Genomic DNA, 21,782 nt, shown 5'->3' with positions numbered 1-21,782 from the left:
TTTCCTATGTCCCTGGGAATAAAAAAGAAATACAATCATAAACAGAAAATGCATACATAATGAAATAAAAATCCCTGTTATGAGTAAGAAGACTTTCAAAACAAAATCTGCTAAGTATATGGTACAGAAATGGTTTCTAGAATCCTAGGGATGATGGAACAGAACTGAGATGCTGGCTTTGAGGTCACTCTTAGGTACTGTTGTTACTGTTGTGTATCAGTTTCCTCCAAGACTGAAACACTATACCCTGCATGGAAGATCCTTAAACAGGAATGTAAACAACTCCAAATAGTTTCAGGAAGTTCCTGAAACTGACTAGATTCACTGGGCCTGTCCCAGCCAGAGTAAGCAATAAAGCCTGAAAGTCCTACACAGACCAAAAGAGCTAAGCTTCAGAGAAGGCTCTCAGACCGACTGAGAGAGCTGGAAAGGTTGCCTTACAACTTGTTTTAACTTGTGCTCCAAATCCTCAGCTTTGTGAGCTGTCACTCATGTTGGGGTGGCCCTTGGTGATGCAGCTGTCTTTGAGTGTTTTCCATTCCTATAAGTAACCTCTCACTCATATTCCTGTAAATAACCCCAATAAAACTCATTTGTTCACCAAATTGGACTTTCATAATGACCGACAGGACACTAGCCCACTTGAGCATGGCTCTGGCAAACCTTACCCTTCTCCCCCATTCCCTCTGCCTTGCTAAAAACTCTTTGATTATATTCCTAATGCTAGCCATTAAGATCCATTCCCTTATTTGGCCACTTCCTCCTCCTGAGGCTGACTACCAAGGTCCAGCCAGCAAAGTATTAAAATCCAGCAATTAAGAGCCACCCTTGGCTCACCTAATTAAGAAGCCCAATTAAAATGAAACACCTCATCCTAACATGGGGTTTCCCCTTTTACCTTTATAAACTGCCATTTGCCTATGAGTCATGTCTATCTCCTCTCTATCCTGAGGCTGTCCTTCTTTCCCCTCAGGGACAAATATCCTTATCCCCTCTCCCTTGTTCCTCTCCCTTTCTCCCTCATCCTCTACCTCCAGTAGTTGTTTCTTAATCCCCACGCTTTGTCCCTCTGAGGCAAATAAATCTCCTTTGAGCTAAGACTTGGTCCTGGGGTGTCCTGAGCTAAAACTTTTTCTTTCAGGCGGTATTGGTACTTTGGTCTATGGTGGGCTCCCTATCTGGGGGTGAGCACACAAGAGTGTTGCATCTCCCCAGGAAAAGTTTTGTCACACAATATAGTTTCTTACAAGCAATGGAATTACAATAAAGTATAAGGAGGTAAGACAAAGAGCTTACATTTCCTCTTTGACTTTTGATTCATTGGGACAGTTACTTGCTTCCCTCTGAGTACTATCACAGGAAGACTGGAGTCCAGCCCTATCCTTAAAACAATGAAAACCACATGAATCTATAAACTCTACTTCTTCTTATGAGCCCTGCCTTTTCTCATAAGTCTATAGATGCTTCTACTATTTGGACTGAAGTGTACTTTATTCTTATTTAGATTGCTTCTATTATACAATACCTTGAAAATGTGAACTGATGTGTACTGCTTGCCAGACATTGTGTTATACACTTGGCATTCATTATCAATGCTTAGAACAATAACAATGCTACCCTCCCACTGATGAGTTCATAGTGGCTAAAGGATGTTTGCTGACCAGCAGGAACTTGAGCCAGTATTTGAACTCAGGAGGGCATGATTCTACCATGGGAAACTTAAGCTCCAACTGGTCAACATGATGAACTGAAAGCTAGAAAGACAGCGAAAGACTATCACTTAAACGATCTGGGTTTTCCCCATCACAATAGCTATGCGATACGCATCCAGTCATGGATATAGTCATGCATACGTGTGATATGCACACAGCCATAGACAGTTTCATTTAGGAAAACCTACCATGACTGGAAAAATAATAGCAGCCACTGTTGACTTGAGGATCCAGAGCAGAGCCAGGCACAACACCTGCAGGAAGGTGAAGAGATGGACTCGGCGCAGGGGGACGTGGCGCAGGTAGATGAAGTCAGGCTGATGCTTCAGGGGCATCAGAAGCAGCTTGAGACGGTCCATGAACTGGGGAGGAAGGTGGAAGAAAAGCCAACATATTATTTGAAGAGTCACCCGAGTCATTTCGGCGCTGCTTAACCAGTCCTGAGTGATTTGCATTGTGTATTTCAGGATAGCCATGTCCTCTTCAAATGACAAAGCTCAGCTTAGGGAGTAGGGGACTTACATTAGTACAGCCAGATCATGTTACCAGTCTTCTAAGTTTTGCTGATCATTTTTTTTTTGCAGAGTTGTTAGCAGGCATATTAGATAAAGTGGACACCAAGGATAAAGTTACAAAGCAAACATAAATTCTAGCTGTTCATCCTCTACCTTCTGTTTCTACTCTCTGCTTCTCAACAAAGAGGATTCTGAACCTATTTTGGTATGATGTACTGAAGGAAGACATCTAACTTATGCATCTGTTCCTGCCTCAGTTGTCCTATCTGAAAGAAGAACAAATGATACCCAAACTTATGAGCATTGCAGAATTGTTCTAAAGCATCTAACCTGAAAATGGGAATGCAGAGTACACCAATAAATCCCACGTTCTTTCTCTAGGTTATCATTTGATGGGCACAGTCATATCTACCAGTGTGCTAGCCTTTCTTTTTGGAGATGGGTTTCATACCCATTCCAGTGAGTCTCAAAACAGCAACAACAAGACACGAGAAGCTCAGAGAGATTAGCACTGCCGTGTATGACCAGGAACCGTAAAAATGACCGTGCAAGTTTGTACCATGTGCACCTCACAGACGAAGTGCCGAAATGACAGGAATGATGGTGGACAAGGTGGCGCTTAGCAACACATCACAGGGGCCTTCAGAAGGAGATGTTGTATGGACAGCTATTGAACTGACTAATGATAAGAACTCAGAAACCATGTTTTGTTGAACAGAAAGAAGAAGGAACAGTAAGTGACACTATCACAACCTTCTTCAGAGCTACTGCCTTTTTGAAGGTTTTCCTTCTTCCTTTAGAAAACTTTTAACTATAAAGATTAGATTTCAAAGTTGGTTGTTTTGTTGTTGGTTTTTTTTTTTTTTTTTTTTTTTTTTTTTTTTTTGCTAAACCATGTGTGTCAAAAGGGACTAGCTGTTACAGAATCAAAGGAAAAGTAAGGGACAGTGGAAAGGCATTTAGGATAATAATAACACGTCGGGAGTTACACAGTTCACTAGCTGTTCCCACAACACTTCCTTCACCCATCATTGCAAGATGGCTGGCTCTTTTCTTCTCTGTATAGACAGGTACTCAGTTCTAGCCATTGATAAAGTTCCCTGGAACACCCTCAAACAAATCTTTGATTTACACTGGATCCTTAAGGGCAAGCAAAAAAATAATTATTAGTTTCGAGGCATCTAATGTTCATATTGGAGAAGAAAGAGTATTTTTTAATGACAGAAAAGAATCAAATATTTTACAAAGCTATACTTCCAAAACACTTCACTGGCACAAATCAACTTATGCTGCCGTTCACCTGGTGCGGCCCATGAAGAACTACTTTATGATTCCTAACAAATATCCCGGTGCGGAAGAACTCTTCTCCTGGATCAAAACCAGGAAGAGTGAAGGAGCTTTGCTTCGCTTTTTGGGGGGTCTGGCCATTTGCCCAGATCTATCTGACTTTAAAACCAAGTTAATACAAATGCAATAAATGAAAGCAAGGGCTGTTCTGAAGGAGTTCAAATGAATTCTTACGATGTTCACAGAACACGCAGTCTTTTCCCATTAAAGCATTACTGAGCGCTAAAAAAAGGCTACAATTAACAGGGTGCCAGAAAGCAGCGGAGCTTCCCGTTTCCTGCTGCCAATTAAATTAAACCTCCGCGGAGAGACAAAGCCCCTCACAATGTTTTCCCTAGCAAATGTTTTAAAAAGTGGACCGGGGCAGACGCAGGGGCACTGGCAAGGGCAGGGGTGGACATTTTAACTGAAGTTGTGAACAGCTGAAATTTTCGATGACAGAAATACCTAATACACATGAATTCTAATTGTTTATTGCTGCCAAACTTTTGATCACTGAGCTTAGAAGTGTGCAACGCAGAATCAAACAAGGTCAAGAGAAAGATGAGGAAAGAATATGAGAAAAGGGAAGATGGGGGGAGGAGGGGCACGGAGGAGTGGGGAAGAGAAGGGGGAGGGGGAGGTGGTGGTGGCAGCAGTACAGAGCACCTTTCCCCACCAGATGACCCCTTGCAGGAATGAGCGTCCAGGACAGCATTTCTTGACACCGGCTAGTTTCGTTGCTGACATCAGAATTGAAAAGCCGATGAAAGATTGAGGAAGTAGAAAATGAACGTATTTTATAAAGAGTGTGTGGTTAGTGATTAGCGCCTCCATCACAGATCTAGGACCATCCTTCTCTGAGACACGCGCAGCTTGCTCAGACCGATGGAGAACCTTACCTGCACACCGTTAAGGGAGGCCACTCCCATGTACAGGAACACACCATACAAAACAGGCATGGGGATAAACTGGAAAGGAAAACAAGAGAAAGGATTTAAAACAGTGTTGCAGAGATTTAGGGAGAGGGAGAATTTAAAGGGAGGTTAAACCTGAACGAAAACCCAGCGTGTAACAACGAGCAGCCTCAAACTGGTTAGTGCATACAGCTCATCAACTGATAAAAGTCTAAGCTTGTATTAGAACTAAATGAAGACAAAGGGAACTTTCAAATTAATTTAACTTTTCCTTCCTTTTTTCTAATAATGAGCATACATGGCCTCGACGATACTTTTTTAATGGGAAACTGTTTGGGCTCCCTTGGCTCTTAAAAGCATTGGACTATGCAACTCAGATGTTTGTGTGGGCTATGAGGTACAGGCCGAGGTAGCAAATTGCCTTGTGCTGAAACCAACATCCTTTTGTAACAGTCTGTTGGTTTTCTCCTTACTAACTTCTGCCAAAAGATGTATCAGCTTGTGAGAAAATGCCTCCCTCAGTAAAATAAACATCAAATGGCTGTCCCTTTGCTTGTCAGGACTATTTAGCTACAAACTAATAAGAAGGTGGCTTGAAAGCAGTAGGGAACACCTGGAAGCAATTAATTACACGTATGGATTAATGCGCATCTTTTAAAACTCCATTAATATTTTAATGCGTTATTTAGTAAAATATCCACCACACGTGAAGGGTTTTAACAATGAGAAGGGCTAATCCACGTGGGCATGTTGTTTGCCCCTAGACCTGTGAAATGCTAGTTGTCACCCTAGGGAATCAAGCAATATGCTAACTCTGAGAAATCTGTCCGGATGACAACAGGCATCAGCCTTGGGTTTGAAAAGAAGTTCCAAAACCTAAAGGACTTTTCAAAGCTAAGATACAAAGCCGGAAACGTAATTAAAGTGAGCCAGCAAATCCGCGTGTGGGAGGCCATTATAACCAGCAGACAGAGGATTCCTTTAAGGTAGAATTTTAAAACTACTGCGTGTATTAAATGAAGCATCATTTCTAGAACCATCTTATTGCAATTCCCTGATTCTGCTCTGCCTGGGACCCTCTGGCCACCATTGAGAACTGGTGAAGTCTAAAATGAACCACAGCTGCCTCCAGTTATTACCGGTTAGTTACAGAAATGGTCAAAGTTCAGGAGGGAAAATACACATTTCTACAAAACCGTCAAGTGTTTGCTCGAAAAAGGATTAGCAATTCTGTCGGAACTCATTTTAATCTTGAGCTCAGAAAAGAATGAAAAAGAAAAGAAACCAAGTGATGAAGTGGGTGGGAGGACCATGCTGGCAGGCAGCCAGCTTGTTGCAATACTGGGCAGTGACCACAGAGCGGTAGGCATATCACACTCAAGCCACCTGGCCTCAAACACAAGCCTCCACGTCTTTCAGCATATGTGTGCTTAGGTTAACTCATAACTCTCTATGGACGTTTTCCAAAGATAAAAAATAAGATGCGTAAATGATTTATGTCTCTGATTCATTTTTAAGGCATTTATTTTCCCTAGATATGTAATAATTTTTTTCGTTTATTACTACATTTCTAATGCTCCAAGTAAAAAAGAAGTAGATGCAGGAAAGAACAGTTGATTCATGGGAAACTGCTTGGGTTTCTTCATTGGTTACCTCTTTTTTTAAAATTTATTTTTTATTCCACGTGCATTGGTATTTTGCCTGCATGCATGTGTGTGTGAGGGTGTCAATTCCCCTGGAACTAGAATTACAGACAGCTGTGAGTTGCCATGTGGGTGCTGGGAATTGAACCCAGGTCCTCTGGAAAAGTAGTCAGGGCTCTTCACCGCCGAGCCATCTCTCCAGCCGTGCAGTGGCTATTTATTTATTTTAATCTGAGTAAAGCACTTCTCCAGTTTGGAAGTGTTACAAAAGGCCTACCCTGCCCTGGGCTTTAACTAAACTTTTTTTCCCTACTGTGTTCTGCTATCATAGCAGAGGAACACTGTGCCTTGCCTTGGGCGGTAAACTCATTCTCTGAACTTACGTTAACAGATGTCACAAAATCTACAACATGGGATGGCATGCATGGATGTAAGCAAGAAAATAATTAGGGATACTAACACATATATCAACTGGGAGAAAAACAATACATATAGGTTGTAAAATTGATTTTTGGTTAGATTAATATGATACAAATGCTTATGATATTTGCATTTCCTTCACAATAGTATGTATCAATATAAATATAAATGGAACTAATGAAACCTTACAGACCTGTTGGGGTAGAGGGTATCTTTCATAGAATTAGTTCATGAATCACATCAGAAGGTCAATGTTTAAAAATTAATTACAGTACAATCATTCACCAAAACAGAAAGTTCTCAAAAGGAGAAGAAAAAAAATGCTTTTAAAAGTGAGAGCCATCCAGGGTAGGATAGCTCATGCTTGTGTAAGAGGCTGAGGCAGAAAGATTGCCATGTGACAATATCTATAAGTAATGAACTCTACAAAACATGTACAATAAAACAGTGATAGTGGATATTTTTACAGATCAAGGCAGGAGAAACTAAAAATACCCATTTCATAGGCATGCCAAGATTCCTAAGTGGTAACCCATGTAAACAATTATATCATTAATGATACCCAGGAAGCAAAAGAGGAGAATTTCAAGGAAGTGTTATATGCAATAAACACTAAAAAAAATGAAAGAATTAAATGGCTGAACCTATATGGAATAATAAAAGTGAGACAAAATCAAAATAAGATTTAACATCTTAATACTCTGTCACCAAATTTTCTAATTCTGGTGAACTGGTCTCTATATTTTCCCGTGTATCTCCTAATGATTTGCCAATCGTAGTAGAACTCTCCCAGAGGAAAAAATGTGCAAGGATATTTGATAAAAAGGGGAAACTGTGGTTGCCAACAATGGCTAAGAACTCAGTAAGGACCAAGATCTCTGGATGGCTTTATATTCAGCGTGCGTGCATTCATGTGTGTGTGTTCGTGTGTGTGTGTGTGTGTGTGTCTATCACTAAAAGTAAGGCATTGGTAACAGAAGTTGAGCAGACCTGGGTGTGGATTCTAGCTACTGGATACTGAGACTCTTGCTTGTTTCTCTTACTCTGAGCCCCCTTCAGTAGAAAGCACCTATGGTAGGACCACATGACAGAAAAATGTCTTGCCAATTAGTTAATTAAAATGACAAGGAACAAATGATGAATGGAGAGCTTATCCCATCCTTATCCCGAGGACATCGAAGGATGCGTCGAGGAAGCTGCCTGCAGTTCCCAACCAGAGGTCTCCCTGATTCCTCACGGAGGGACTAGGGCAGGGTGGGTGGGGAGAGTAGCTAGGGTGCAGGGAGGGCCGACTGGACGGTCAGGCTTGAAGCCCTGCTTGAGTTAATTTCTACTATATTACTCTTTCAGCTAGCCTGCCCTGGCAATATGTTACTAACATAATTCCCTAACTCTCTTAAGTCTTCAAAATCTATACGGATAAAGAAGCCTCCGGTGCACAGCCTGGAATGAGGTCTGAAGAGGGGTTTATGAAAGTTACATCATTTTCTCAACATAAAAAGGATTCCAAGTGAGATCAAAGAATCTGGGAAAGATAATCTTATGAGAAAAGAAAGCAGGGATTCTTTGAAGGCCAAATGCCATGTTTTATTTTGAAAGGCACACATTGTACAAGGCTACAGAGCTGGTTTTTTGCCAGAACTTCCAGAGTTCAAATCTTGTCTCTATCACCTATGCATTTTGAAATCTAATGAGTTATTCATAATTTCCCTATATTTAAAGCAGAGATATTATTCATATAGTTCTTACAGGCACCGGTGGAAGACTCAATTTTCTAAATCTGTGATGACTCTTTAATCTGAGGCCCAGCTCAACAGACAGTAGCTTAACGTCATCACCACCGCGGTCACCTCTACCATGGCTGCCCTGCGCCCATGGTCCAGGACACATGTGGAGATCAAGCATTTGCCAAGTACAAATTAAAGGCTGTCTTCCACACTTTAGTGTACTAACAAATCTTAACGATCACTTTTGGCCACGCCTCACGTTAAAGATAAACTAATCTGAGCAGAGGCAGCAGTGAACTTTACTTGATCTTTATTTCTTGAGTCTTGCCAGGAAAACAGGGAAAGGCAGCGCAGCCTTTCATCTCTTAGCCGCTCCGCGGTCACCACTTAGAGAACACTAGCAGTCCCCGGCAGCTTGTCCACTGTGGATGCTCAGCGGAAGCCAGGTCGCCAGCCTGGGAAGCCAGTTATTCTTACTTCCCAGCAGTTCTGAACTAAGTAATGACGCGATTCAGTGCTTTGAGGCATCTGTGACTGCAGCTGGCCAGGGTCAATGGTATCCTCATGAACTTAAAGCTGGTACACTATCATTTCTTACATTCCTCCACATGAAAGATGGATTTCGGCACGGAGATCAAAACGGAGGCCATAAACTGCATGTTCAAAGTAACCTTGCGTAAGCAGGCAAGCACCTCTATGGCTTCACGCACGCAAGAAAATTTCTGATCTCATCTCAGGCCACTAAACTTGTGAGGAGGAAAAGGAGTTGAGCAGGGAAGGCGTTGAACCATTTCATTTAAAAAAAAAAACTGACATGTAACTCTATTTCCCATACATTTGATCTAACTTTAAAAGACAGAATCTCAAGTAAAACTATTCTCTGAAGTTATCACCTGTTGCTTAAAAGAGAGAGAGAGAGGAGAGAGGGAGGGAGGGGGAGAGAGAGAGAGAGAGAGAGACAGAGAGAGAGAGAGAGAGAGAGACAGAGAGACAGAGAGACAGAGAGAGAGGGAGAGTGTCACATGGGAGGGTAACCCGTGACACCACCTCCTGCATGAATTTTGAGGTTAATTATTAATTGTACCTTTTCCTTAGCCATGGCTTACGTTTCAGTTAAACTGTGCCCTTAACATCTGCTTCTTCCTGTGTTGACTTTGTAAATGCTAACGAGGCACCTCTGATACTTGCACAGAACTTGTCAGGACTGAGAAGGGCATGTGATCTGAAAGAGCAATCCTTATCAGGAGATGTCAACTTACTCAAGCGAGAGGAAAGGCTTCGCCCTTGCTGCTTTAACATCAAGGGTTCCATAGTCTCTTGTGAGCTAGATTGGCAAAACAATTTCATTTCCTACATTGGGGAAACTGCTGGCTGAAGCTGGGCAGTAGTGCTGAGCACCTTAAATCCCAGCACTCAGGAAGCACAGGCAGGAGGATCTATGAGTTCCAGGCCAGCCTAGTTCAGAGTGCGTTCCAGAACAGCCAAGGCTACAAAGAGAAACTGTGTCGAAAAATCCAGGAAAAAAAAAAAAAACGAATAATGTGTGTTGAATTACTTTTTTCACTAATGGAGACAAAGACTCTTCAGATGAATCAAAGTCACCAGACAGAAACAGTCACATGATGATACTAGCAGCCCAGTAAGGCAAGTCAAGGCATGGGCTGGCCAGGATGGCCAAAGGGGAGTGCAAGTTCATCTCGTGGCTTCCTGGAACTCCCTGTCTCTTCTTAATGAGTTCTGACCCCTTAAGGTGCTTCAAATGTTCATGGGATAAAAAGGTTCAGTTTCAGCTTCCCTGCAGCTTTACTTGGGTACCAAGAGACCTGTAACTATGAGTTTTCTCAGTCTTTCTAAAGCTAACAGTTTAAACAGTTTTTGTTTTGTGTGCCCCTTCGGAACCATACATGATGGGGAATCTTAATAGGTAATTTAGTGTGAATTTATTCACATTAATAATAATAATGCTAATAGTGTGTTACTAATAAAGTAAATACTTGTGAGCTATTATTTATGGACAATTTACATTGGTATAGTTTCTTGTATATTGATACAAGTTCAAATTATATTTGTTATTTCTGTTTACAATATCTGTACACCTATGCAAAGTTATTTTGTCATGTTTATACATATTTCTATCTCTGTTTAAGACCTTTTGTATATTAATACAATTTTAGGATATATTTATCATATTACAATATATATTCCTACCTCTGATCAAGATACTTATACATAGTTTATATATTGAGGTCATTGTCCTCCTTTAGTACGCAGTTGTTTAATATTCTAATATGAAGTCTTATTCTTTAAGTTATAAAAGTATTAAGCATCATAAGTCAATAGTCACTCACGTTTGTTATACACATAGTCAGATTAGTTAGGTTCTTTAGATACACAGAAATTGTATTCTGCCTAGATAGGTAATCTTCAACCATGTCAAGGATCTGTAGAACATGGCATTTAAATAATTGAGGGTTCTGTTGATGTGAGACACTATTGCTCCTGACAGCACTGATCTATTCCTTAGAGAATGTTAAACACCAAAGACACTCCACTTGGAGCTTATTTTCTTCTTGGCACAACTGGCCTTTGGGCAAGGAAATGCCCATGCCTTGCCCACTGACAAAGTACATAGTGTATAAGCAGAACACAAGGAAAAGGACTGCCAAACCTTGCCAAGGCAGGGTAAGACAGTTTTGAAAAATTTCCTGCCTCTAAAGATGGCTTGTAAGTTATGCTAGGCCTTAGCCAAAGTTGTTTGCTTCAACACTGCAAATGACACTGTGGGTGATTGCTCAGGTAGCCAGTTGTCTCTGTATATACTTTACATTTTGAAAGCTGCTTGATTATATGTCTGCCTACTCAAGTAATATTATTTCCCTTCTTAGGCCTTTGATGAGGTTGAAGATTAGACAGTCATAGTTACCTTCCTCTTATTATTTAGCCAAGCTCCAATGCAAGACTTAGACTCTTTAGGATAGAATGTTTATTAAAACATTTAGCATGTATTCCTTGCTTAATATTGTATGTGATGGTTGCAATCCTAATTTTATACTTGATATCTGTTCCTAATATATATAGTTTGTATTGGGTTTGGAACTCTCTTATTAGACAAAAGGGGGAGCTGTTGGGGAATCTCTGTCAGCCAATGATCTTTAAGAGGTTAGACCAGGTTAGGATGTGATCTTTTGGGTACTTGGAGAAAACCGCTGTCTGTCTGTCTGTCTGTCTGTCTCTCTCTCTCTCTCCTTCTCTCTCACTCTCTGTGGTTCCCATGCTACACAGCTGAGGTTGGACTTCTCATTCTTGTTTTGTGAGTTTGCCCCTTATAATAAAGAAAAATATAATTGGCATATCTTGGAGTTAGCCTGGGATTCTTTAACTCGTGTTCTTCAACACATACACACCTACTAACAGGTTCCCCATGATTAAAACCAAATTTTCTGCAACACAAACACGGGAGTTTTAAGTACAACTGCCTTTTATGAAGCAGGAGGATTTTATACTTTTTTAATGAGAGCAAATCATATACAAGACAAAAATGGAGGGCTGGGTGATGGTGAGCACATCTGAAAACTGGAAGGATTTCTGCCTGCTGCCACTCCATAGAAACTTCGTTTCTAGGAGATCCCAGAAAAGCAAGGTGCACTGTGACAGCGTACTGCATGAGCCCAGCTGCAGGGGATTGGTGCTTCCTTCCGACTGTACAGGGTCTCAGCTGCCCACAGTGTCCCCTCCAAATGTGATCTCATTATTTAAGGGTGTCACTAAGCATTTCCGTCAGCATCATATGCTAGGACCTGCCAGGGGAACAGAAACAGTTAAAGTCCCTGGCAGAAGGTACAATGATTCAAATTCATTAATCCAGTGGTTCTCAACCTTCCTAATGCTGCGACCCTTTAATACAGTTCTCTCGGTGACCCTCAACCATAAAATTATGTCATTACTACTTCATGACTGTAAGTTTGCCTTTATTATTAATTGTAACATAAATATCTGTGTTCTCCAATTGTCTTAGGTGACCCCTGTGAAAGAACTATTCAGCTCCAAAGGGGCTACACCCCACAGGATGAGAGCCACTGCACTAAGCCTTTAGATCCACTCCTTGCATTTGTAGAACTGACCATGGATTTTCCTGTCTCTACGGAACACAGGCCAGAAATAATTCTCTGACACCATTTTTAACCTCAGTTCCTTTGTGGGTCCTTTGTGAACCTGTTCAAAAGCTAACCAGAAAATGGAAACTATATAAACCAAGAATAAATGGTGGATAACCAAGTATTTTAACTATTTACTAATCATGTCACACCAAATGTATGCACGAGCCTAGTACTTGAAAGACTCACAAGTTGTAGCTCCCTCCACTAAAACTCCTTGAGTGGCCACAGAAAGAAACTTGCTAATCTGAGAGAAGGGGAAAGCTTTTGCTGCTCCCTGTCACGCCTGAACATCCCTTAAAGTGTTTAGAGTCATGTAATATCACTACATTATTTGTGCAGCCAAATAAGCATCCAAAAGTCTTAAAAGGCTAAGCTGTTTAAAAATAAAATGTTTCAGTTTGTAAAACGGTAAGCTATTGTTAACAGTGGCTGCTCACGGTTCTCAGGTCTGGGCAAAGTCACAGTTGCACTAAGTATAAGATGCGAATTACCGCTCATTGGTGAGGAATATTACTTTTATAATAGAAAGAAGAGAGAGAAGATAGCTTGGATCATAAAAACAGGAAGCTTCACGAGTAAAAACGTCAGTTTTCGTCTCTAGTTGTTTCTCCCAAAGGGGCCATTGTATGTGTGTTGCTCTGTCTACACAGATGCCCACCCCATCAATCAGCCCAAACACTGATTTCCAACCTTCTAAATATTCTATCATGCCATGATTCTTCAAAAGTTCATTTCTCAAGTTTTCCAATTATAAATCAGTCATTTTATTCTCATATCCCTTTCGGGACTAACAGGCCTTCTGACTCAAGGCAAAACAGAAATGTGGTCATAACCCAAAAGAGTGGAAAGAAATTCAGCATGATCACTAGCGTTCTGTAAGGATCTGGGAAGGGGCAGGACTTGGGGACAAGCAAGTGGATAGAGGGGTGGAAGACAAGGAGAATAAAGAGCATGTGCTGGGCAGGGAGGAAGACCAGTGAGATGGACACGTATGCCACTGCCCTTCTATATTTCAATATTGCTGATGTCAGACCACAAAAATAACAGCAAAAAAAAAATAAATAAATAAAAGAATGCGCAGGTGGAAGGGGAAACCAAGGCAGGTATTTTTAAAGTCCTTTTTCTAATGGACCCCTGCTTCCATGTCCTATGAAATCTTGTAATTTCACACTTGTGTGTCTGGTTGTTAGTGTTTCAAGGAAGGGGAAGAGGTACATGTTGTATGTATTTACCTTCAAGATGGGAGCCATGAAGACGGACAGGCCAGTCAGAATAAACACAAGGGTTCCAGTGACTCTTTGCTCCCTGAAACAAAATCAAAGATCATCAATCTAATTCCAGTTTTCACAGACCTTCAAAAGAGACCAAATCAGTGTTGGGCTAAAGCATCAACGATATTGCTATGATGCTCCTCAGATCTCAAGAATATCCTATGAATTCAACATAAGCATTAACTTAGAAAAAAATCTTGAAACTACTGAATTCATGAAGAAAAAAAGTGATTCTTCTAATGCTTTTGCTCCTTTCAGAACCAAGAAAGAAAAATCGCTTGCTCTTGGTCCATCAATTACTGGCTTCTTTGAAGCCCTTATTTTTCAAACAACTTGTGCTGTTGTGTAATTACACCTTCTTTCATGGGAGACAGATATTACATTGTCCCACATTCTAATTAACAAACAGCTCAGGGAAATTTCATGAGTGCAATAAATCGCAACAGTCTAGTTTCCAAATCTGCAACAACAGAAGTACTTTTTAACAAATATGATACAGTCCAACACCCTCCAACCCCCAAGAAAGAATCATCCACTGTTGGGGCATGGGAAATGATGGCTCTGTTGTATGAGCTATGCACCCTAGCTCTTGGGAGCAGAGCTTACTACAAAAAAACAAAAACAAGACACTCAATGGTGTAAAAAGGCCTTCTACTACTAACGCTGCCAAGTACTCTGATCTAATATTTGAAGGTTATACTTTCTCAAGTTCTTGTGGGAATAGAAATTGGCTGGGAAATGAGAGTTCCTGACTCCTTCATAGAATACCAGGAATCATGGCACACTTAAGGTTCTGAGGTCTACACATGACTGATTTCCAGCACTCTGCAGCACTCGGCTGCATATTGAAGACAATAAATCACTTATGTTCTCAGGTTGCATCATTTAAGATGATAGAAATCAAGAAAATTTACATACTATAAGAAGCAAACTAAAAGCAACAAGTTATCTTTTTTATTAAAAAGTCCTTTCTTGCTGGTGGTAATGGCATACACCTTTAATCCCAGTACTCGGGAGGCAGAGGCAGCCAGATCTCTGAGTTTAAGGACAGTCTGGTCTACAGAGCAAGTTCCAGGACAGCCAGAGTTACTCAGAGACACCTAGTCTCGAAAAAAAAAAATTAAAAAAGAAAAAAGGTCCTTTTTTGGAAAAGATAATTTACTTAAATTAAATACCACCATCCACCTCATCCCCAGACGGTATCCACCTCCACATGATTGACAACCACCATCCACCTCATCCCCAGACAGTGTCCACCTCCACATGATCGACACAAAGATGTGTACCCATGGGCTTTAGGGAGTCATGACCCTGTGACAACACACCTCACTCCGAGAAACTTGGGTTGTTCTCCAGGTGCAGAGGTCTCGGTCTCCATCTTCAGACTGTCGATGTGAGCAATGGAGATGACAGTAGCAGCCACATACCAGGGAAGAGCCATGAAGGAGCACACCACCATGAGGACGGCGACCCAGAACAGGTCCAGGTGGTACCCAGCTCCCTTCTGCAGAAAGAAGTCACAGCACACATACAGAGATTACCCGAACTTGTCCTCTAGATGTAGTCAGGCGCTGGAATTACAGTTAACAAAAGAACCTTGTTCTGCTTCCTAACAATATCTCTCATAAGGGAACCCTTTGAGGAGAGACTTCCCCTTGCTCATAATACTCCTCCAGTGTTAAACACAAAACCAGCTCCTCCAGCACCTGCACAGATACTGTTCTATTACAATTCTGAATAATTAATTTAGACATATGTCCATTTCTCTTGGTATCTACTCATTATAAATTAATCTTTCTGTATCCAATTTTGTAAACCCACAAAATGAAGGTGGGGGCCTTATCTGGAGAGTTCCTGGGACCATTTGGTGAGGGAACCACAGCAAAGGACCTGGTAGCAACTTCCAAGGGTGTAGCTGCGACATGGGACATGGTGTGTGCTCACTGAGGGAGGCCGTGGCCAGGGTGGTAGCGACTGTGAAGGTATCATGACCGGAGCTTGCAAAGCAACAGACCATCCTCTCTGTGGGACAGTCCTTAGCAGAATGCTATACCTACGATGCTACGTGTATATGAAGATATCCTACACAATCCTGAGGCGGCGTGTAGCTAACCATCTCTCATTTCTCATAGTCTGAGCATAGCCGTTTAACCACTTACTAGCCACCATCGTCAAAGTAAAGAATATTCCCTTAATCAAAATAGACCACCCTGTGGTCTCAATAACATTTACTGACTGGACGGGCAGACAACGCAACAAAAGGTCTTAGCTCCTTTACTCACCAGATAAATACTGTTCATCATGTCCCCAGTGTTTTTCTGCGGTTATATTTCTCTGCTCTATTTATGAAGAAATCAAAGGCTCATCCCCCTGTGGAGCTGAGGAAACTAGAGCTGCCCATCCGCTCAGCATGAAGGGAGTGGTACCAAGAGTCAGTCCATGGCTGATCCAAGAGAACAGAGAGGCTAACCCGGAGAGCGGGGATGTGCTTTACACCACTAACCCAGAACATGTTATCATTGGGATCCTGTTACAGTTTGTCAGAACACCGCTCTCCTCAAACAGCATCGCCACGTTTACCCAGGGCTCGCACACAAGGTCCAGATTCCCAGAGAACGCACAGCAGGCAGGAGAGCTGGCACAGCTGAGGCACGGTCTCAAAAAGCCAGGTTTGACTGCGGATAGACATTCACTCATACATGCATAGAATCATTTTGCTATAGGAATGCATAAATATGTGAATTGGAAGTGGAGTAAGGCAGAAGAAAAGAAGGCACATATGGGGTAGGGTGACTTAAATGTATTCTATAATCACCAAAGAAGTGAGCATCATGATATATTTGAGATCCCAATCAAATTCATTTTCTCAACAAATAATTCACTGGCACCCTAGTACCTGGCATGATTCTAGCTACCGCTGATACGTCTGTGAACAAACAAGAAGAACCCTGCTCTCATGTATTTGCCTTCCTATTGTGTGGGACAGCAATGAACAACATACATTTTGAAAGCATCTTACTTGGTAGTAAGCCCCAAGAGGAGTCAGAATATCTTTGGCTTGCATCAGACGGTATACTACTGGAGGACTTTTAGCCGCAGAGTGGTCTGACTGCTAGGATCTAAGGACTGTGGCTACTATCTTATGAACAGATTGACTAGGGGCAAGGCCAGCAGAACCAGTTAGGAGGCAGATGCCACAGTTCATTGAGGATATTGCGTTTATGAAGACGGAGGTGGCTGGACTCTGTACATTGAGAATTGCCTTCCCCTACCAGTGTTCACGTCTACGATGCTACCGCAGGGCCATTTAGGACCTGGCCTTTGGTATGAGAACCAATGTCTCCAGCCCATGTTTCCTGACCCACGTTCCCCTTGAATTCTACACCAACACCACACATGGGAATCCTTCAGTGTGCTTCCCTCACTAATGCCTTCTGGGTCACTCCTCGTGTTAACATCTGCCTGCCGTAAGTTCCACTTTTCTCCTTGGCTTAGTCTTTACAGACTGAAGACTGACACTGGCTTTCATATTTCCTAGTAGTTTAAAGACACTGAGACTCTCTCTCTCTCTCTCTCTCTCTCTCTCTCTCTCTCTCTCTCTCTCTCTCTCTCTGTGTGTGTGTGTGTATGCCTAATGAATTTATTTTGTCGAATATCAACAGGCAAGGTTTACTAACGTTCACAACTTACTATGTCTAGGTCAATGTCCTCCATACACTAAAGTCTAGAGGCATAATATTGAAAAGATGGTAAAAAGCTTTGCCCCCAAGCTACTGCCGTAAACTCTTTAAAGCCAACACTTGCGTTAGAGAAGCCACACTCACAATCAGCTCAGAGATACGTGGAAACAAGGCTCTCCCAAAGGCACCCCTTAGCTGGAAGCATTTGAAAGGCTCAGTTTGAATGGAAATAAAATAATGTGCCAATACTGCCACCCCTTATCTAAAAACTGGAAGGAGGACAGGAAACAGAAATATTCAAAAATAGCATAAAACTTATCTGCTCCTTACCGTCCCTCTTGGCTACTGGTTTTTCTAGATTCTCTTGGATTATATGGCAGCCTCATTTCACTCAATTCTCCCAACCTTCCTTAGTGTGAGCGTTTCAAATGCTATTCTTCAAACTCGTATTCTTTGCCCAAATTAAGATATGTTAAAGTCCATCAAGTTGAGTCTCAAGTCAAATCCCCCTTTCCTCCACACGAACCAGCATCCTTCAGCCCTCCAGGCTGTCATTATCACAGGATGATGCTCCTGCCCCTTCACAATGGGCTCTCTTCACAGGCTAATCTGCACACATCTTCATCAATACATGACTCTCTCCTGATCAAGACTGTTCGATGGCTTTCAGTTTTCACTTAAAATACAATAATAGTGAAAACTAAACAGAATAAAACCATCTCTAAGGATACACATGGACATTTTTATTTCTATAACTATTGGCCACTCCGCACTCTTGTCAGTGTCTAGCAGTGTCTGGAGACGCTTTTTGAGTATCGCAATTTGAGAGAAGAAGTCCAACTGGCTACCCTAGACACAGCCCAGACATACTGACAAATGGCTCTCAGGACACAATACAGCCACTGCCAACAGCATTGTTCCAACTGGCATGGACGCTGAGGCTGACAGAGCATGTGTTGTGCGATCTGAACCCACTCCCTTTGACCTCGACTGGAGTCACTTGTCCTGTTGGCCGGCTCTCGGCCTCCTGATACACCAGGCTCCTCCTCACGCTGGGGCTTCTGTGTGGCAAACTGTTATTGGATACACATTTACTAAACGCTTATTCGGTACTAGGCCCCGTGCTCAATTAAACAATGAGTAAGACGAAACCAATTCTTACAGAGAATGCAGGTGACTAGCTGGAGGAAGGCACTAACAAGTGATCCGGTGCAAGGCTCAGAGTCAGGTAGGTGAGCGCTAACGTTGACACTTCCTTCCGGGAAGAAACCAGATATTAAAACAGTTTTACCTTCAGTATCCAGCACAAGTGCTCTGTATATAAGAAGCAATCTAAAAAATGTCCTTGACTTCATGACTATAAACCCAAAGGAGACTCCAGCTTCTGAAACGGCAAAGTGTTTTCAGCACGAAACAAGACATCGTCTCTTGGAAACTGCATATCCCTCGCTAATACAGAACAAAAAAAAAATCATTGAAGACTAAGTCCACATAAATCAAACTAGAAAAGAGAGAAAAGGACTAGAGGCTTAACACTTTGGTGTGGTACACGGATGACGAGAGAGGAAGAACTGGAAAGAAAACAGACGTGGGGCAAGCGCTCATCACGCTAGGAGCTCACGGGATTTGGGGCGCTTAGAATTTCCCACCAAGAGGTAGCAGATGAGATGGATGAGAAGGCTCAGCCTGGCATGAAAATTTAAATGGACTCTACACAGAAATTCATGGGAATTTGGAAGAGATCCTAAAAACTAAGAACATGGAGTATTTCGGGGTGTCTCATCTAAATATGGCTAAAGACCATTTAAGAAGCCATTTGAAGGGAGTGGAGATGACTTGCAGGTTCTTCAGTTCTTATCTCACACCCTGTATCATAAAGCTAGGAACTACGTGACTAAGATAATAAAGCATTTCAGTTACGTGTGTTTATTGAGGCTAGGTAGAATTCTGGTGGGCCACAGAAAAGTTGCAAGAGGAATAAACCGTGGGGCTTACTCTGAAACTCTTCTGGCTGAGAAGTAGGGATGAAGTCATTGCACAAAGCCCTGAATGAGCTATCATGTGACCACTGGCACAGAATAATATAAATCACTAAGAAAAAACAAAAAGCAAGGGCAATAAGAATTACACTGGGGTGAAGCAAGGTGACACTGGGGGTTTTATATTTAGAAATGCTTTGAGGATGGAGCCACTTTTGATGAACAGCGATGACAGAGGAGTGAGGAATTGATCTTCCAGCCCACAGCAGCAGGAGAACTGTGAGAATCAAGAAACCACAAACCATTTAAGCAGAGCAGTGGCTGGCACTTGTAACCAAGTGCTTGAAATCTAGGTTGCCATTGTTTGACAAGGTTCTTTACATGTCAGGCTGGGAGAAATAGTCAAGAGGTGAAAGTTTAGATGGCCGAGGTTCTTTAGACATAGAACTAATGTGTAAGAATGTCACTTTGAAAAAAATCATGTGTTTGAAGAAGCAAGGGAGGTTGGTTATGATGCTTCACTGGCTGAACTATTACAAAAATTCAGCTTGAAATAAGAGTGCTAAATTCAAGATTATGATAACAAGGACTGATACAAAGAATACAGAGCTAGGTGAAGTTTGGAAGTTGTTTTTTTTTTAAATTAAAAACAAACTATGAAAATATCATATTTAAAAGGTTTCACCACAAAGTATGTTATAGGAAAGTGACTGCCAGGATTATATGATATCTTTCTCTAGATAATGTTTCTAAATGATTTCTGCCTCCGACAAACAGCTCTTGAAAGTCGCCATTGCGGGAGACATCTCTCTGGTTTTGCAGTCTGAAAGCTGGCTCTGCTCCAGCCTGACCGTGATGAAATCGGTTTGCTTTTGAGTACTCTGCAGGTAGGACACAGGGTGTAACTAGCCAAAGTGACCCCAAACAGCCACGAGTCTTGGTGTTGCCAGCTCAGTGTAGGGTTGTTCAGCACAGTGGCGAGGTGGATGTCATTTCAGCGGGACAGCCAGCCAGAGTCTCTCGACACAGAACCAAAGCAAACGCCGCCCCAAGCGTGCGGCTCTCAGCACTGCGGTACCCCTACTGCTATCGCTGCCTCATGTTTTTCTTCTAAATCGATTTCAGAGCCTGTAGTGAGAGCATTTAGTGTCTTTTACAGTTTCAGGCAGAATCTCCAATTTGGGCACGCCACAGCTCTCACTGCCCAGCAGAATGAGAACAAAACCATTTCCAGAGTGCAAAGCCTTTGATTCACGATGAAATGTCAACTGGTGGTGTTGGATTTGTGGCAAATGCCTGGCATCCACACCATTACCATCATCACGAAAAAGAGCAGTTTCAAGTAAACAATTCTAAAAGGGGCAGAAACTCGTTTTTGTATACCCGTATCTCATTTTAAAGGCAAACACATTCTCCAGTTTCTAATGTTTCCTACGAGGTCTAGGGAAATAAAATCCTTATGTAGTGTATCAATCCTAAATGCATTTAATTCTAAATTATCAACAAGAAAATGTGATGAGCATTAAAATAATAGAAATGTATCTCCAAATGTACCCAGCCAAATTTTGCCGGTGACAGATTAAAATTTAAAGTGGGTTTCCAATATTTTCAGATTAAAAATGCATTAGTGCAAGTCTATATTTAGCCTTACCGTAAACTAAACCAACACTCAGACCCCCTCCCAATACTAAACAAGTCAATGGGGAGTCAGGCTTCTCTCAGTCTTGCCAATGAGCATCCTGCCAAATGAAAAAGAATCTCCAAGGACATTCTGAAGCATAAACCTGCAGTTGACTTTGTGACTGGAATTCACATTACCTATGTGGCCTGGAAAAGCCTAAGCTAAAAACAGTTTAAAGTGGTTGGTGCTTTACTCTCTTGCCCTTTCCTCCCTGTGGATGTGCATCTGTGTGCATGCACTAAGGGATGAATGGACACAAACAGAGAGATGGATGGGTATGCAGATAAATAATATATATCACGAATAGTTTACTTATAATATCAAATCTATACTTTGCCAAGTTTCCAAATCCAGTGACCATTTAAAGAAAATGCTGAAGACCATGGAGCACAGTATATGACCCTATGGGGGGAAGCCATCACTAATAAAGATTGGTATCTTTAAAAAATTATTTTCTAAAAATGGCTGGGAAATATCCCCCGTGTAATGTGCTGTTGTCTTTGTTTTTAACATGGCTTTACCATTCTACATTCAAAGATGGATTCCCTCTATATCCCCATAGGAGTGACCATGACTTCTTTAGTCAGGAAGCAAAGCTGACAGCTGCAGGTATAACCAGGAATTTTTTTGTTTTGTTTTTTGTTGTTTGTTTGTTTTTTCTATCTTGCATGTCTTAACTCATGGAAATCAGTTGCCATGGAACAAGTATAAATACCATGCTGTGAGAAGTTCAAGCCCTATAGAAAAGCCCTGG

The 21,782-nt window shown here is 41.7% G+C and overlaps 1 protein-coding gene across 7 annotated transcripts in view; it reads right to left on the bottom strand.

Moving 5' to 3' along the window:
- The window catches only part of Slc4a4 (solute carrier family 4 member 4), a 339,097-nt gene that overhangs the window by 12,453 nt on the left and 304,862 nt on the right, over nucleotides 1–21,782 (bottom strand). For 6 of the 7 annotated variants that reach the window (XM_050149683.1, XM_050149677.1, XM_050149680.1 and 3 more), the window contains exons 19-22: nucleotides 15,014–15,192; nucleotides 13,650–13,722; nucleotides 4,456–4,524; nucleotides 1,901–2,074 (exon numbers count right to left, since the gene is read on the bottom strand). In XM_050149683.1, the coding sequence (XP_050005640.1) occupies nucleotides 1,901–2,074; nucleotides 4,456–4,524; nucleotides 13,650–13,722; nucleotides 15,014–15,192 (495 nt within the window). Of the gene's footprint in view, nucleotides 1–1,900; nucleotides 2,075–4,455; nucleotides 4,525–11,921; nucleotides 12,058–13,649; nucleotides 13,723–15,013; nucleotides 15,193–21,782 lie in introns of those variants that run through there. The other variant, XM_050149682.1, reaches the window with a different exon arrangement.

The sequence above is a fragment of the Alexandromys fortis genome, unplaced genomic scaffold (assembly GCF_014885135.2).
Source record: "Alexandromys fortis isolate MF-2015 unplaced genomic scaffold, M_Fortis_MF-2015_v1.1 scaffold_0, whole genome shotgun sequence".
Classification (NCBI taxonomy): domain Eukaryota; kingdom Metazoa; phylum Chordata; class Mammalia; order Rodentia; family Cricetidae; genus Alexandromys; species Alexandromys fortis.
The sequence above is the reverse complement of the archived record's forward strand: the minus strand, read 5'-3'. Positions and strand labels throughout refer to the sequence as shown.